Raw genomic sequence first — 19,113 nt, forward strand, 5'->3', positions numbered from 1 at the left:
CGAAAAGATGCTCATGCCCTCACATCCACTCAGACCGTAAGCCCTTGACACACCCTCAAAATCCTCAGAAATCTGGGAGTAACAGCCAGAGTGGATAAAAAAACACTTGATCCACTGTTGTTTAGTTTGCAAGTGCAAAATTCGTATGATAAAAGGACATAGGTAAAAGTGCAGACAGGATCCATGCCCACGTGACCATTTCGTGGTCAGACAGGATCCAGGTCCACATAAGCATTCAGTGGTGCCCTGCTCAGGGTAGTACAGGCAACAGTTATGGTGGTCATAACACCTATGCATACTGCTGATACAGTCCTACTCCCTTTCTCAGAATAGTTCATCTGACACAGATTCCCAGAGAAGCTTGCTTCATATCGATTTTCCATATCGCAGTCTCTCCCTCACATTATTCAGGGATGTATGGAGGTAGTAGGTCACATGATATTATTACTCTGTACTGAATGGGACGAATGGGGAAGGGTGGAAACACTGTAGAATATGCGACGGTCCATGAGTGTGCTTGAGTTGATGCTAGAATACGAGCCCAAGACGGTCATCTTTGTGACTCCTTTGGAAGTGTGCTTCCTTCCATCTATCACTTCATCTGTATTGAGATGGAGTCTCCCTGTATTGCCCAGGCTGATCTCAAATCCACAGACTCAAGCAAGCCACATGCCTCAGCCTCCTGAATAGTTGATACTACTAGTGGGCACCGCTGCTCCTGACCTTGTATGTACAGTTTAAAACCACAGAGGGTTGAAGAGGTTGGGGGTTTGTGACACTTAGCAAGCTGTGCCTTCAGCTGTCCCATATTTGTAAAAAAAAAATTTTTTTTAAATAGCCTGTGGTCTTCCTATTGAAAGGCCATTGAGGAAAACCCCAGAATGGGCACCCTGTGTTTTATTATTTTTTTAACTTATTTAATTGTAACCAGATTCTCTTCATTTAGCAACATCAAAAACTAAACCAAGTCAGGGAGATCATGAGCATATGTGGCTCGCTGCTGTGGTAACACCCAGTGCCTCCTCCTCGTCCCTGGAGAGATTTCTCTCCACATAAGAACCCTTGGCTTTCCAGACTACAAGAGTCCATGCACTTTATTAATTTGCTCCACCCTTAGCGGGGAATGCCCACCGCACGCTAGGTAGTTAAACTCTGGAGATTCTGAGATAAGAAAGCAAGGCCAGTCTCTGACCTTTGGTTGCTGTCAACAAAGAGTGGGAGACAAACCAGCTAGACTGCATCACATATATGATTGGAATGTGTGTGTGTGTGTGTGTGTGTGTGTGTGTGTAGGAGAATATATATAGATATACACAATATATATGCATGCATACAGGAATATATATATACATACATATGTATATATACACACACACATATATGTATATGTATATATATACACACACATATATATGTATATATATATATATATATATACACACACACATATATATGTATATTCCCAAGCCATACCCATAATCCTAGTACTTTCAACCCAGCCCACACTGTATAGTGAGAACTTGCCTCAAAACAAACCCAAATAGAAAACATAACACTGTCTATTGGGGCTTACAAAGCTATGTTCCTTCAGCCAGTACTTAGCTCAATCATGATTTTTTGAAGACTGACAGTACAATATTTAACTCCTTCACATTAGCAGAACATGGGAGAATAAAACAGTTTTTTTTTTAACTCCCTGGTAAATCAGATGGCCGGTTTTTTTGCTTTTATATGAATGTTTCATTCTCCTGGTAATCACAAACGTATTTACCATGAAGTCTCAGTGGTTATGTATAGATACAGACTTCTCTAGCCTTGCTGGCAGTTATTGCATTAACTGGTCCTCTGCTTTTCCGCAGCAGTTATTTCCCTGGAATAGTTGTTCCTTATTTAGTTCAGTATCACCTTTATTCCAAGCTTTCGGGCCTATTGATAAGCTATTTGTTGACATTTATATAACTGAGGTTTTTAAATCCTGTCTGGAAAAGCACTATGCACAGTAGATGTTGTACTGTGTATGATTCGAGGGGCCGAGCAAGACAGTCTTCAGCAACCAAAATTCCCCAGAAAGCAGCAAAACTTCAAAAGTACGCCAAGCCACATAGAATTAAATGGATAGAGGCTTGGTAAAAATATTACCAACTCAAAACTGTCGATCCCAGAGTGGGTTTCGCATCTCCGCTTTGAATAACTTCAGTAAAGTTAAGTGATTTGAAATTGAATGCAGTGGGCTAAGCTGGTGAGACAGCTCAGAGCTATGGCAGGTCAAGGAAATGAAGGAAAGAGACCTCATCGGCCTTCCAATCCCTCCTAGAAAGGCAGCCAGCACCTGCGGACGCCAAGCACGGCTGCATCTTGTTACATGTACAGAAGTTTTAAAATCAATTTGATTTCCACGGGTATGATTCTCTAGTGTACTTAATATGCTGTGGATGGATTTCCAAGAATAGTAAGAAGCAGTTACACTTCTCATGAATATATAGCAGATGAAGCACTCTGATTTATTATTCCATTCGATTTTAGAACATGCTTATGATTGAGAGAGAGAGAGAGGGAGAGAGAGAGAGAGAGAGAGAGAGAGAGAGAGAGAGAGAGAAGAGAAATTCTTAAAAGCCAGAGTAGTGGGCCTGAGTTTTAATTCTCTTACTTTAAGGGAACTTTGGGTAAGTTTGTATCCAAGTTGGTCTGCCTGTAGAATTTAAGAAAACCTCTAATTTATTACAAATGTTACTTTTAGATATCATATTTCGAAGCCATTCAATATATGTGCCCAAAATTGAGTTATCCCTGAATTTCAGATCTACTTTCTATTTAGGAAAACTTTTTTCTTCGTGCTAATGATTTTTTTAAAAAAATTTATATGAAACTCAGTGAGATAGATAACAATGAAAAGGTTTCTAGGAAAAAAAATGAGAGCTGTCAAGATGGTAGAAAGAGAAAACCAAGTTCTGTGAGTCGTCCACCAGCCTCCATATGCATGTGTCACATTCACACATGCTGCCAACCACACATACACACATACACAAAATAAGTAAATAAATGTAAAGGAAATAAAAATATTGCATAGCATTAACTCACATAGCATTAACTCAATTCTGAAACTCAGGAGAAACCTAGAATGGTCTCCAGAGTTATTAATCAAATATATGTAACATATATATAGTACATATACTATAATATATGTGTAATATATATAATATAACATATATGTGCGTGCTTATATATATTTGGCTTTGAGCCAAGTTTTCACTATTTAGTCAGGCTATCCTCAAACTCTTGGTCCTCCTAACTTTGCCTCTGGAGTGCTGGGGTCTACACCCATGTGTAGCCACGTCCAGCTTAAATAATACATTTTGGGTATCAATCAGGAAGTGTGTCGTTGCTGGTTCTCATTGTAACCTCCCTGGCATCACAGACTCCAGCAGTTTCCCTTTGTTTCCACTAATGGGGAGAGGACTCCTCTAGGCTGTCCTGTAGCACTCCCTCTTTTGGTGACCTTTTAGCCTCCATTTCTGTTACCTTAGGAACGTGTCAAGCATCACAGAGAAGTTTAGTTTGGTGTAGATGCAACGCCAAGAAACTAGCGGGACTCTAACCCAGTGACAGGGGAGAAAGTTCTTTAACTTTGCTTCCTATGTTATTGATTTTGTAGGATTTGTCGTGTAGTTTGTGTGTGAGTATCTATGTGGGTGCACGTGTGTGCGTGTGTAGACTAGCCATCAACAGTGAACATGTTCCTCTGGAAGACGGGCAGGCCATGACGTCCACATGTTTAAGTGGGTGCATGGGACCCCAAACTCCAATCTTCATAGTTCACCTACTAAGCAATCTCCCTAGCCCCCGTCACTGATTTCTTATGCCTGGATGCAAAGTGTCCTTTAAAAATCCCGTATGTAAACATATTGTGCTAAACTTTTTATTATTGCAATTGTAGATTAATTTTGACTCAATCTAATTTGCATCTCTAAGATACATTATAAGGAAAAGGGAATGGGTTCAGAGAAGGCCTAGGCTAGATTACAAAGCTAAGGCCAGTTATCAAAATACAGTGTTTACTTTAAGAATTCAACAGGCCTGTTTGGTTAATGCCAGCCCGCCCTGGTGGAGTTCCAGGAAGCAAGAGGGTAGAATCCCCACCCAGCCGGAGAGGCTGTGGCAGCGTGCTTGAAACATCATGCAGGGGCCAGCTGCACCTGAGTGTGCTAGATATCTGCTCCCCTGCACCAAAGCTCAGTCAGGAGTGCATCAGTCCCCCGGGGCTGTTGAAACATTTGTCTGCCATCTGAATGTGAGAGTACATGTGGATCTCATAGACCGACACTGAACCAAATCAAAATATGTTTATCTATTTGGAAGTGACCTTCGGGGGACAGAGGGGAAGGGGATGCATGCTTTCTTCTTGCACAAGCAAAGGTGTTCTCCGAAAGATTTCCACCAAGTATTCTGTCACAGCATTGGGAGGAGCAATGCGCTAGCTGCTGGGGCGGCCGCCTGGCAGACCCTGTGAGCACTGCTGTGTGTGACTCAAGGAAGAATTTGGGGAGAAAGCTAAGCCAAGGAGTAGGACACCAGGGAGTGGGGAGGCCTTTCAGTAGAAGGAATAGGTGAAAGCCAGGTCTCTTACTCCTTATTTTAAGACTTGGCATTTGATACTGTGCCCCATACAGATAAGACACCCTGCATTCTAGGGTACATAAACTGAACACTAAGGGTCTAATATTTAAATCTTATTGATTGAATTCAAATATTAAACATTTGCACTTATTCCTTGAAAATTTCCATACACGTATATAATGTTCCTTGAATATATTCACTCCTTACAACCTCCTTTCAGAATCTTTCATCGTATCTGCCCCACAGAAACTTCATGTCCTCCTTTTATTATTTGTTTGCTTGTTGCTATTTTCAACCCAATGGGTTCAATGGGACCATCCACTGGGGCTTAGGGAACCCACCAGTAGCTACACTCCTAAAGGAATGGACTCTTCCTTCCTCACGGCCCTTAACTGCCAGTATCTTCTCAGCTAGGGTGGGAACTTGGGGCCCCCTCCCTAATCCATACTGGAGTTTTTAACTGGCTTGATCTTGCACCCATCTTACTCAGATAACCACAGCTACAGGAGCTTGGGTGTGCAATCAGTTGTCACCTCCAGAAGACAGCACTCCTTCTGAGACCTCTGGTTCTCAATACTTCTACCGAGCTCCAACTACTCAATGTTCAATGTGGGCAGTGACCATCTATGGATGTGTTTGATGGGGGCAGTGCCCATCTATGAGTGTGTTTGACAGGGGCAGTGTCCCACCTATGTGTGAGTTTGATTCAGGCAGTGCCCTATCTATGGATGTGTTTGATGCAGGTAGTATCCATCTATGGGTGTGTTTGATGCAGGTAGTGCCCATCTATGGGTGTGTTTGATGGGGGCAGGGTCCTATCTATGGGTGTGCTTGATGCAGGCAGTGCCCCATCTATGGGTGAGCACCTACCATCACTTATTCCCAGTACTTTGAGTAGGACTGAGTCTCTGCAGTGACCACACCCACTTCAGTAAGATGCTTCTTCGACCAAGGCTGGAAGCAGCACAGATCTTTGGACATAAGCATAAATGTTCAGAAAGGAGTTAACAACATGACAACCCTAATACATCCTTCCCCTAGGGCCCATGAGTTCCCTAGGCATAGGTTTAGACCATGCTTGCAATACCAAGCTTGAAGTCTTGCCTGTGAAGCAGGCCTCAAGTCCAAGAAAGAGAGCAATCTGCTGCCTCTGTAAAGTCTTGTCACTATTGCACAGTGTCACTACTGCACAGTGGGCACATCTTGGCCAGTGTGGGCAAGACCACTGATGAACGTCCCCCTTCCAACTCTGTAAGAGCTGGCTTCCAGGGAGAATCCCAGTGACATCTGTTTTACTGGTTTCTTTCCCTGTCCTATGACCATCACAGAACACGACGTCTCATCTGTTTGTGTGGCTCGTGTCACTGAACCTGGGGAAATGGGTGTCCCTATCATGCGTGTGGCCCTAGGTTTCTCCTCTAGCAAGTACAACAAATAAATCATTAACATATATAGAAAAATAAATACTTTATAATAAAATTATTGTTGTAGTAAAACAACAATAGTAAAATGAATCCTAATATATGTGTTTTTTTTTTTACTGGAAGCCATGCAGGCATATATTTTAATTAATATTTTCCATGTTTTACCTAGAATTTGGACTAAGTGTTTTTACATTAAAAACTTTGAAAATCTGACAAGAAAAAAAAATTATTTTTTTATTGGGACATCACAAACTTCCCAGTAGACAGAAAATATAGTTAGCTTGATTTAGTCTGATTGTAAAACAAATTGAAATGTACTTTTTCCACTTATAAGAGTTAGGTTTAACTATAACAATTAGTTTAGGGCTCAGCCGTTAAGAGCACTGACTGCTCTTCCAAAGGTCCTGAGTTCAATTCCCAGCAACCACATGGTGGCTCACAACCATCTGTAATGGGGCCTGATGCCTTCTTCGGGTGTGTGCCTGAAGACAGCTACAGTGTACTCTTATAAATGAAATAACTAAATCTTTTAAAACAAAATGAAACAAAACAAACAAACAAAAAAACAAAAAAAAACAAAAAAGGCCCTCATGACATTGAAGATTTACAATAGTAGTGGTTGGTGTTTCTTTGACAAACGAGCGTCAGTTAGTCCAGTAGGCATTTGTGGGATGTATTTCCACCCTCCTTGGGGTAAGGTGTTGTTGTTGCTGCCTTCAGAAAGCCAATCTCCTAGGCAGGAAACAAAGGGGTAAAGGAAGGGAGTGGTCGTTGGCACTTGCAGAAACTGAGACTGCTTCACAGAAGCCGGGTCTTAGTCCTTTTGCGATGCCGCAACAGAAACACCTAACAGTATTTATTTCTCAAGTTCTTGAAGCTGTGAAGTCCCAGATCCAGATAGCAGCAGTCTCGGTGTGTGATGGGGCTTCTTAGGAGATGTGTAGGCAGCTGTTTCCTGGCTATACAGGACAAGATGGAACCAAGCCCCGCCCATGGCACTGATCCCGTGCATCTCAAAGATTAGGGCTTGAGTAAATAAAGGCTGGAGTGTGAGGAATGCTCGGTCCACACCAAGGAGACTTAAACGGCTTTTTGGAATGTCATTGAATGTCTCAAATGGAGTAGGAAGTGGGGAGAGGGTCAGGTACCCTCAGGCGAGGCAGACAACACAAGGCAAAACAATCCACAGTGAGAAGCACAGGCCTGAACACAGTAAAGGAGTCCTGTGGGCAATAAAGGCAGATGAGCTGGGGACTGGGCATCAGGAACCAGGAGCCTCCAAAGGAATGTAGAATAGAATTCCCCCACTCCCCCCACACTGTGAATACCAGGGAATCCATCCTGGGTTCTTGAATAAGGGCACACCACAACCGTTAAGAGAGAGTGATCTGTCTTAAGCCTATAAAGGTGATGCTAGGGAATTCACTGACCGGTTCTTTGTGTGTTCGTGAGATTTAGTCCCTCCTTGTTTGATGTTCACTACTTGTGTATGCCGTAGCATGGGACATGCTCACAACCCATCCCTCTTGTCTGTTTTCTGATGGCTGAGCATGGGCAGAACCAAGGGTGCGACGGAACATCTAGAACTTGAGGCCACCAGGGCCGGGGGACCCAGAGAGCATGGGAAAGCAAAGCCATGTCCCCAGGCCTTGGCTTTTGGTTGCATCTGGTGTTCACAGATCATGAAGGTTCCATGAGAAGGTGGTGCATTCCTAAACATCAGCTTTGCGTCTTATCCCCCTTCCCCTGCCCCCATGCACTTACACTCAGGTTATTCATTTCTTTCCCACTCCAAACCACTTCTGTTTTCTTTTACCTTCTGACGGACGTGTTTGAGGCCAGGCCTCTAAGAAAGACATTCCTCCCGTGCATACTGTTTTCTGCCTCTAAGCAACTGAGATCTCTAAATTTCCCCCACCCTCTCTGCTTGTAAATATTTTTTTTAAAAAAGAAGAACATAAGGGAAAGAAGGTGAGCACTTTAATTTGGGGATGCCTCCAAAGCTGTTCATTTTAAGAAGTGAAACGCATCTAACGGACGGAACATTAGTCAACCTGACGGAATACTAGTCAAAATTGGAAGCTCATTGTCAACTAAATCACATTTATTTCATCTAGTATTAGACTGCCTCTTAAAAAAAAAAACAGATGGAAAACATTAGCAGTAATAGTGAACAAACATCCAGGCTCCCAGAGGTCATTTTTAACTACCATTAACAATCTGGATCCCACAGATTAGCAAGAATGCAGAAAGTGGCAGTCCAGTAAGAGACACACAGAGCACAGCTGAGACTGCTTCTGTGACCTTATTTACCTGACACTTAGACTGAAAGAAAAATTCCTCAGTGAGAAGGGAACGTTCATATCTTCTAAGTTCTACATTGCCTATTTTTGCTCAGAAATCACAGCAAAACGTCTTATTTGTAATAGACACTATGCAAGATGTTAATAAAACCTCCAGGGCTGGTGAAAAGAGCAGCCCATTGTTAACGTCACCAGTAGATTTTCCTGCAGTCGGTCTGTTTCCATTTACCAGCTATTGTTTTAGGGGTGCTCTGTGCATATAGTGTTAGTAATTACAAAGAGGAAAGGAATGACAGTTTTATATATCTTTATTTTTAGTGTATTCATCCAATTGAAATGTAACATAAGATAAACAGTTCTCCAAAAATATTAATGAATCAAAAAGCCCAATCCACCACATGGTAAGAGCATGCTCCTGGAAGCACTCTCACTTCTCTAAGTCATTCCCTGAAGGTTAGATTGAGAAAGTCTCTCACCACCAGTGAGGACGCTCCGAGGTGTGGACCAACCTGCTTGCCCTTCTCTGTTGGAATTCATATTTCATCAGTAGGGAACTTCTGTACTGGTCAGCTGACGCTACACAGTCAGCCCTGCCTGCACCCGCCACACATCTTCACTTCAAGACATCACCATGCACGGTTTACATATTCATGACTGGTTACCAGCCTGTTACTTTTCTAGTAGAGAAAAGTCAGATTCCTTAGGGGTCCTGTCGAGGTCCACCATTGGGAAACTTCACAGGCATTTTCCTCACGATAAGGAAAAGAGAATCTCACTGTCCTGGTCCAAGAGTACACCTGGGACTAATAGATCAAGTTCAAGATATATCGAAATGAAGTTGTGTGGATATGCTCGACTTGTTAGAGAATGCCTGCCAGTAAGGAACGTGGGGGCGGCGGTGGGGAGGGTGAAGGATATATTAGGCTCTGTCCCCAAATGTGAGTACATTTAGAAATATTTGGATGTATGTATGGTATATATATATATATATATATATATATATATATATATATATATATATGCGCTTAAAGAGAAGAATGTACATTCATGCATACCTTTCACACTCCAGACAGTTAGCACGTGGAATACAGATGTCTGTCTGTGGTATAGGTTGATGCTTTACGAAGGAATCCTGTTTCTTTATTTATAGAAATTTCAGCTTGGCAGTGAGGTCTCCCACTATTCCAACAAGTGCCTGGGGGCTACTACACCCCATTTCTTTCTGAATGAATAAATAGCAAGCAGAGAATTGAAGTGATAGATACATTCTGGCTGGAGCCACCACTTAAGATTTATGCCCTCCTGGGGTTCCTTCAGTAACAACAGAAGACACTCCACTGGGGGCTTGTTGTTGTATGTCCAGCCCTGTGAGGCGCTGGCTGGATGTAGAGAAGAGACAGAGAGGGCCCTTGCCTCCTGCAGTGACTGACCTAGTGGGTGAAGAAAAGAGAAGGGAACGCCCTGTGCCCTCTCTGGGACACAGTGTGAGGAATCTATAAAACCTTCTCAGAGAGCCATTACCTGTTAGTACAGAAAGTTACAGAAAGTAACCTAAGATTTGAAAACACAATCACCTAGTTAGCTGGATGAATGGGTTAAACCTTTGCTGTCTTTGGGCTCTCCCTTTCGGGAAGACTCAATTTGCTGTAGATAAATGTATCATTTCATTTGCCGTTGTTCTGGTTAGCATGTAGCAAAACAGAAGCAACAGTCTAGTATAGTTCTTAATATAGACGGCTGGCTGGCTTATTTAGTTCGGTTTGGGTGCTGGGGTTGAGGCAGTAGCCTGGTGCTTGCAACCCTGTGCTTAGCTCCTGGGCTCCAACCTCTGTTCGCACATTCCTTTTTATGGGTAGGAATGAGTTATCATGACAAGAAGCTATCGCTGAATAAGTAAAGCTGTACAAACTAACAGATAATCTCTTTCACATCTCCATTGTAGATAGACTACATCTCTTTCAGCTGGCTATCAATGGCCAGGAGATCCTCCAGGCCTGACTGTTCCCCCAAGACAAGACCTCCTTCCTGTTTTACTGTTATAGATTTTGGAGATATCAGAAGTTTAGGAAACTACTCTCTCGGCCAGTCTGAAGGGCCTCCTCTCTCGAGTGATGGAGCTGTTCTAGGGCCAGTCGGGCTCTAACCTCGTGTTCTAGAGCGCTTCTGGGATTCGAAGAAGTCGTACCTACCCATCCGCAAGGACATCACCGAGTCCTGGGGTTTTCTAACTGCAGCTGATGTTAAATAATAACATAAGCTTTTTCTGGGTGTGAAAAAGAAAATGAAAAACTCGGGGAAAATCGTCCATGCAAACTAATATTTTTCCTTTATTTTTTTTTTAAGGTGAACATACACAAGAAACCAATTCACCTCATTCGCTCAAAAAGGATGTAGAAAACATGGGAAAAGGTAAAGACAAGTTTGGAAACTGTATACTTCTCTTGGCTTTTCAAGAGTACAGAGATAATAAGGAGATATTTTTGTTCTGCACCATATTTTAAGCTTGACAAGCAACATATGAATAATATATGGACCATTGGGTGGATATAATTGAGATTAATGCATACATATCAATCAATACATGACACTGTAATATAATACTTTAAAATAATATATTACATTGATTTATATTCATGGATTTCTGCACAAAATCTATCCTATGTCTATGCAAGACTTTTTAAACCGGTAAAATATTTTGTCTTATAATAACAAATTGCCAGATATAACAGTCCTCTAGAGAGTTATTTGTAAAGATTAGTAAAATGGCTCTTCTTTTTCTTCCCCATTAGAGGAACTTCAGAAGGTTTTGTTTGAGCAAATAGATTTGCGGAGGCGGCTGGAGCAAGAATTCCAAGTGTTAAAAGGAAATACGTCCTTCCCAGTCTTCAGTAAGGATTCCTTTTCTTTCATTCCCTATGTGATATTTGTGGGAATCTCTATCGATAGACTCAAGAGTGAGTTTAAGCCAGAAGCGGCTAAGTCCAAAGCCCACACAGCCTGCCCACACTCTGTTGAAGTAATCACACACGTTAATAATCTCTTATCTGTGCTCCAAATTAACTCAAAGATAAGATCTCTATTTATGATCTGATATATGAGTAGCAGCCAGTGTATGTGCATTTTAATGTATATTAAATTATATATATATATATATATATATATATAAAAGCACACAATTCAGTATGAAATGTGTTCACATATTGAAATATGTCCAGACTATCTATTTTAATTTACAATAATTCCTTGGTATTTATTAGTTTCTAAAATAAGAAAAACAAAGGTGCAGGTAGCCTTTATTCTTAGCTCTGGTTAGCCACTGATGTGGGTGAGAGATGTGTGCAAATAGGAAGATTTAAACAGACTGGCGTCCACAAATCTATTTGATTACCATAGCTCCCTCTGAGCTTGAAGAGATAAGGCAGGCAGCACCCAGTAGGTGCACAAAACTTGCAGATAGTTTCAAGCCCCCCTCCCCACACTCTTTTTCCTCTCTATTCACATTCATGCAATAAAGTTTAATCTGAGAGATTAGTAATAACGACCAAGGACAAAGATAGAACAATTGTGACCACCTATATTATAATAAACATTACTTAAAATTATGAATTGCTTGTTTCTAGAATTTTCCACTTAATGTTGTTAGGCTACACTTGACCACTATAAACAGAATCAAAGAAAGCAAAACCCAGAGTTAAGGGGCACTACCATAATTAAATTAATTTAATTTTAATAGTTTTATACCCTCGATCTATTTTATTGGGACATCTGATTCCAATGTGAAGCAGGAAATCAGGTTATCGTTGTTCCCAGGGTCATAGAATTTCAGAAAGGCTTCATAGTAGGTGTCTATGTAAAACTGCAAAATTCACCTGCCATGATGGGATAACGCAGAAACAAATGCATCATGGGAGTGTTTCTCCGGCTTCTAGGAGGTTCCCTTTGCTGTATTCTTCTCCTCAGTAAAATGAGAGTGAGAAAGGAAATAGCAGGCAAACAAATTTTTAAGATTTATTTTAAATTGTGTGTGAGTGTGTATGTATATGTGTGTGAGTGTATGAGTGTGTGTGATGTGTATTGTGTGTGTATGTGTGTGTAAGTGTGTATGTGTGTGTGATGTGTGTGTGTGTGAGTGTATGAGTGTGTTTATGTTTATGAGTGTGTGTGTGAGTTTGTGTGTATATGTGTGTATGTGTGTGTGTTTGAGTGTGTTTGTATGTGAGTATGTATGTGTATGTGTTTGTATGTGAGTATGTATGTGTATGTGTATGTGTGTGTATATGTATGTATATGTGTGTGAGTCTGTGTATGTGTATGTGCGTATATGTGTGTGAGTGTGTATATGTGTATATATGTGTGAGTGTGTGTATATGTATGTGTGTGTATGTGTGAGTGTATGTGTGTGTCTGTGTGTGTATGTCTATCAGTGTGTGCATATGAGTACTTGAATGCAGGTACCCAAGGAAACCAGAGATGTCCTGGAGCTGGAGTTAACGGGCAGTTGTGAGCTGCCCAACATGGGTCCTGGGAATCAAACTCTGGTCCTCTGCAAGAGCAGGACATACTCTTAACTGCTGAGCCATCTCTCCAACCCCAGTATTTTTTAAAGTATGCAAATTTAAAGTTTTTCTGAGACACTACTTTAGAATACTGGCATGTCTTGTGGATTCTGAACAGCACAACACCTGAGCTACAGGAAGCTCCAGCTGCAGGAAGAATGTGACCTGTGGTCTCACAGCGAAGAGGGGAACAAATGATTTGTTTCCACGTAGCTAAGCTGATCTGACTGTGGAGCTGAGGGATCGCTGCTTTTAGATCTAGCAGAGTGGGTTCTAGTCCAGTGAAGCCCCAGAGAGCCCTCTCAGTTCCCTGCGAGGCCAGTGTGGTCATAATTTGTTCTACTAGTAACAGCTAATTAATAGTCATTTAAGGGATCAAGCAATTCACAGTATATATTCAATGTATATATGCTTATACATTGTCCTTACTCTACCATTAATCATGTACACTAAAGCAATGTTAGGCTGGGCAAGGGCATAACTCAGCCCTGAGTTCAGGCCCTATCACCACACAGAAAACAAAAACAACGTAACAAACAAAACTAGAACCTAGCAGTCATTTTGGGTTTTTTGTTAAGATTTACTTATTTATTTTTATGCATACGGGTACACTGTAATTGTACAGATGGCTGTGAGCCTTCATGTGGTTGTGGGAACCATATTTAGGACCTCTGCTCACTCCAGTCAACCCTACTGGCTCTGGTCAGCCTGCTTGCTCAGTCCCTGATCACTCTGGCCCAAAGATTTATTTATTATTATAAACAAGTACACTGTAGTTAACTTCAGATGCACCAGAAGAGGGTGTCAGATCTCATTACGGGTGGCTGTGAGCCACCATGTGACTGCTGAGATTTGAACTCAGGACCTTCAGAAGAGCGGTCATCTGAATCATCTCACAAGCAAGATCTGAGTTGACATGAGCCAGCCTGTGACTGCCACACATGTGAAGTATTGCAATAAACAACATTTTCCAGTTTGGGACATGTGAAACCTACTCCACCCACCAAGGAAGTGGTGTAGTTATACCTAACTTGGAACAATGCTTGGTTTAGACATACTAAAAAAAAAGACAGTTTCACTCGATGAAATTAGGAAATATGCGTTATGTTCTTGTTATCTAAGTAGGACTGTGGTAGGCCGGACGCAGACTCAGCCTCCCCTGATGGGAATAGGAGACCTGAGCTCTGGAAGCCACACCTGGAGGAAGCACAGGAGACTCCAAGAGGTCCGGAAAGCTTTTTACAAAGGTGGACAGACTTTCACAGTCACAGGCAAAAATCCAGGTTCTTTAGAGCACTCACTGACACACAGTTGCGGAGCTATAGGGTGTGGCCATTCGGACTCTAAATTCTAAAACCTACCAGACCTGAGCAAGCTTCTCCTCCCTAGTTGCCTGACCTGGAAACTGCCAACTGGGGCAGATAATTCCTGTCTCCCAGGATGAAAGCACAAAATGACACAATCCATGCAAAACGCTGTGTGTGAACTCGGTTTAAGTTAGGTATTCAATAGCTGCTGTCGGTAGTCCGAGGTGGTGGCGGTGAAGTAGGGTGAGGAGGGGAGACTCAGCTCTGAGCTGCACCGAGGATCGCTAAAACATTGGGCTGTGGGGTATTTGTGTGGTTCTGAGGGCTGAGCTGAGTCACAAAAATGAGTTCTGAATATAGATAGTGAGCAGGTGTCATATGAGAAAAGAGGCAGACGAGGGAGAGGAAAAGAACCTGGGGAGAAAGAACGGGAGGAAGGAGAGGAAAGAAGCAAATAAAGAGAAGTAGAAAAAAAGCAAAGAGGGGAGTGAAGGAGCCTGTATCCTGGGTGCGGAAGAGCCCACATCTTTAGTAGAAGGCAGAAGTCTGGAGGTGGCGAAGCCAGCTAACCTCTAACTGTGTTGAACGAAGCCAACTAACCTCTAACTGTGTTGAATGACTTCCCAGAACTTAAATTCATGAGCCTGACCATGCTGGGGAAACCCAGAGGAGGACAGGACCCTGGCACCAGGCAGGAAAGCAGGCTGAGAACAGGGGCTCAAGGGGGCTCTCTAGGTTTGGTAGCATCATGCACACTTGCTTGCAGGAGGCATGCTCCCTGGCCTCTTTTCCAACTGCACCGCAGTCAATGGAAGCTATAGTATCCACCCCTACTCCTCTCTGCTCTGGCCCACACCATCCCCCTAAAACGCCATCTCTAACATAAACTTCTGCATCCAAGAATCTGTCTTTGGACCCGCTCACTCGCAGCTTATTTACAGGTCTACATTAACTCCTGCCTGGCAAAAGCCCTCACCCGGCACCCTCTGCCTCTGCACATTTTCACCTCTTCCTCTCTCTGCTCCTGTGGCCGCAGAGACCAACCACCCTTTCTCCAACTTTCCCTCTAGTTCTCTTGACCTCCCCCACTCAGGCCCTCCTCCCCTGACTGTGACACAGTTCAAGTGGCTCTACCACCGGGAGAGAAGCCTTCGCATCCTGGCATTGATGCCCTTTGCTATCACCTGGATGTATCTCTCCAGTGTTCTCTGATGGCTTCCACCCAACCATGCTGCTGTCCCCCTCCCCAACACTCCTCTGTGGCCACATTTAACACTGGTGTTCTGTGGGTATACAGACTGCTCTTAGGAAGTAGTAGACTTGAGTGTTGATGTTGTATTTAAAATTAACATTGACTGTGAAGGACGATATAGGATCAGCAAAGGTTGTTGCGCGGAGGTGCTCTGCTGAGTTAATGAGTTAGTCCTGGATTCTTTGGGTTTAAAGAGAAGAGAGTGGACAGGTTAGTCAGTCACATAGGGGTGTATCAATGAGCAGGCAGAGCTTTGTGAATGTTGGGACTCATCTAAAGTGCCCTCTATTTAGATTCTTATAAAGTATCACTCTTCTTTTAAAAAAAAAAAAGATTTATTTTATTTATATGAGTACCCTGTAGCTGTTTCCAGAAACACCAGAAGAGGACATCAGATTCCATTACAGATGGTTGTGAGCCACCATGTGGTTTCTGGGAATTGAACTCAGGACCTTATTAGAGCAGACAGTGCTCTTAACCGCTGAGCCATCTCTCCAGCCCCAGTATCACTCTTCAGATGTATTTTCTGGTTACTTATTTTTCTTTTTTTATGTGTATGTGTGTCAGAGGTGGACAAATGTGTATCCTGGAGCACATACATATAGATACATACCGTGAAGGCAGAAGACAGCTGGGGGTCATTCCTCAGGAAAGCTCTTTCCTTTGAGACAGGGTCTTTCTTGGCCCTCACCAATTGGACCAGGCTGGCTGGAGACCTAGCACCAGAGACACTCCTGCCTCTGCTTCCCCATTACAGGATTACAGACCTGTGAAGCCATGCCTAGCATTTTTAGATGGTTTCTTGGGGCTGAACTCAGGTCACGGGGCAACCTTTGCCCACTGAGCATCCCCACAGCCCCGAGTGCAGTATCACCTAGATGAAGCCTATTGTCGACATCATCAGTCTGTGACCATTAGACGTGCCACATGGGTGTTCTTACTCATGGTCCCAGGAATACATGCTGTACACAGCTGCTGTTTGGGAAAGTGTGCTTGCAAAGTATTCTCAATAGCCATGCCAGGCTCTACCGCCATGTTGGCTGGCGTACTGCTCTGCAGAACCTTTCTCAGCAGTGTCTCATTAGAGGAGTGAGCTTGGTGAGCTCTCGTCTCCAGTTATGCCTTTGCCAGTGACTGAATATAGCAAAATTTAAAAAGCTTTTTCAGTTTTTGAATTGGCAGTCTTTTGTTCTCAATAGTCATACACATACTTATCACAGAAAAATTTAGACAGAAATACAGAGGAAGAGAGAAAGTCACTCATAATCTTGTTACACAACCACCCTCCCCAAAAAGGACAATTGACATTTTAATATTTCAGTCTTTCTACTAAAAATATAATACAACTTTTTATGATGAGCCCACTAATTAGTTAATACCAAGTGGTCAGCCCTAAAACATATACATCTGAGAAGCACAAAATAGACTTAGTAGATTGTTTTCATGTGTCCATTCATTTATGTGTGAATTAAATATGTATTTAAAAAGTGTGTATACATATTAAATATTCATGTATAAAAATATATACATGTTAAGAAAAAATAATAAGAATATATATTAAAGACTTTGAGAGAAAACAGAGCTGTGTGGAAGGAGTTGGAGGAGAAATTATATAAATATATATGTGTATATGACATTTTTAAACAGTACAGTTATTTTAAAAGAGTGGATAGTAAGCACCTTGAGGACCAAGTCTTATGCAGAGTTCCAGTCAGGGTGGATTGCAGCTAAGTCTTTGCACAGGACTGTCATCGTCTCTTCATGTTGCTCCTAAATGAACCGCTCTGCAGAAGGGTATGAACTGGAAAATCTCTTAAAATCTAACTTCAAGCCCTTTTCTAGAAAGTGTACCTTCCCATCCTCAGCAGCACATGTAGCATCTTTTGGTTTCTATTTTCTTTAACACGTTGACTACTTTTTGTTTATCCGCCTTTAAATGTCTTGTGAGCCTCATTGGATACTCTCCCTCGCTACATTTCTTTTGATGTGCTACTTTGTTGCTGGTTTATAGAAATTTCTTTTTGCCTCCCATATTGAGGAAGGAACCCAAGACCTTGTGCATGCTAAGCAAGCATTCTACCCTGAGATACAGCTCCCCATGCAAATCTCCTTAAATAGTAAAGTATCAGTTTTCTGATGTGTAACCAATATTCCTTAAATTCGCTTTTAAATGTTAACTATGGTGTTTCCTGGGATGTTGAATGTATAATTTGTTTTCACGCTGAAAATTTCTGTTTCTCTCTAAGCTAGTCCATCAGCCTTGGGTGTAGAACTGCATGCTTGTAATCTCAGCACTGGGGACATAGAAGCAGGGGGTTTAGGAGATCAGGGTCAGCCTCGGGGACATAATGAGCTTGAGGCTAGCCTAAACTGCTAAACTTGGTTTCAAACAAAATGAACCTAAAGTTTAATGAATTCTTTGCTCTTGGCCTTTTGCCATTGATGCCCTTTCCACTCCAATTTAAGAAAGACATTCCCCATTTCTCTAACCCTTGATGTTCTGCCTCTTAAGGAACTGTATTCACTGTGTCACAGCAGAGCAGTGAGCATGACTTAAGGAACATCTAGTTGCCTCTATAAATGTCTTGTGAACCTAAATTGCCCTTTGCTGTTCCACCCTACACCCCGGAACTTTCTAGGATCCAGGCAAGTGTCCCAGCTGGGTCATCAGCTCCTGGCTGCCCCTTATCCTCACCCCCCCCCCCCAAGTTACCACTCTGGGCAGATCGCTGGCTGACTAGAGGAATCTACTGGGAGGAAAGTTCTCTTCTCACAGGAGGAAAAGGAGAAAGAAAGAAAGAAAGAAAGAAAGAGAGAGAGAGGGAGGGAGGGAGGGAGGGAGGGAGGGAGGGAGGGAGGGAGGGAGGAAGGAAGGAAGGAAGGAAGGAAGGAAGGAAGGAAGGAAGGAAGGAAGGAAGGAAGGGCCTCTTGTCTGGGAATATGGCGGCTATATGGAGGTTCTAGGGGCAGGCCATAGGAGATGGCTTTAATACCAGGTCAGTTTGTGGTGGATGTTTCTCTTGTTGCCCCGTGCCCAGACTGTGGACTCTGACCAACTCCAGGGCCTCCTGCTGTGTGATGGCAACCAACTCCTCACACAGCACCTTACTTCTAGTCAGCATCAGAACATATAAGAATCATGCACTTCTGCTCCCGGCATGTGAATGCAGAAAGGGTGTTTGTCCCTGACCAAATCAGTTTGTTCTGCATCAGATCTTAAAATATTAAAATGAGAATATTTCCCAGGGACATCATTCTCACCCAGTTCCTTCCAAGGAAGGTTCAGGGACCCAGGGCAGGGCACTTACAATGGCACCAAAGCCCTGGCCCTCTGGTGATAATGCTATGGTTTTTTAATCCCATCCCTTCAGTCTTCGCTGATTCTCACTGAAGACTGCTGTGCGAACTTGCTATATAGCGTTCTACCCTGTCTTCCAGCTAGTAATATGTACTGTGGATGTGTTAGTGGAGATATGTGCAGCTGGTTGGAAGAATCCAAAAGAAAGATAGCTGCTTCTGGTAGGAGAGCCCAGGGAACCGGGAGACGTTTTACAGGGAGGAAGCATTTGAGCTGGGATTTAGGAAATGAAGGTACTTGCTATAAGGGTAGACCACAGCAGGAACAAGGGTCCAGAGACAAGGAACATAATGCCTGTT

The 19,113-nt window shown here is 42.7% G+C and overlaps 1 protein-coding gene across 2 annotated transcripts in view; it reads left to right on the forward strand.

Moving 5' to 3' along the window:
- Positions 1 to 19,113, forward strand: part of Skor2 (SKI family transcriptional corepressor 2) — a 54,332-nt gene that overhangs the window by 18,677 nt on the left and 16,542 nt on the right. For both annotated transcript variants that reach the window (XM_006526436.3, NM_001109743.1), the window contains exons 5-6: positions 10,685 to 10,750; positions 11,131 to 11,229. In XM_006526436.3, the coding sequence (XP_006526499.1) occupies positions 10,685 to 10,750; positions 11,131 to 11,229 (165 nt within the window). The remainder of the gene's footprint in view (positions 1 to 10,684; positions 10,751 to 11,130; positions 11,230 to 19,113) is intronic.

This window comes from Mus musculus, chromosome 18 (assembly GCF_000001635.26).
Source record: "Mus musculus strain C57BL/6J chromosome 18, GRCm38.p6 C57BL/6J".
Taxonomy (NCBI): Eukaryota; Metazoa; Chordata; class Mammalia; order Rodentia; family Muridae; genus Mus; species Mus musculus.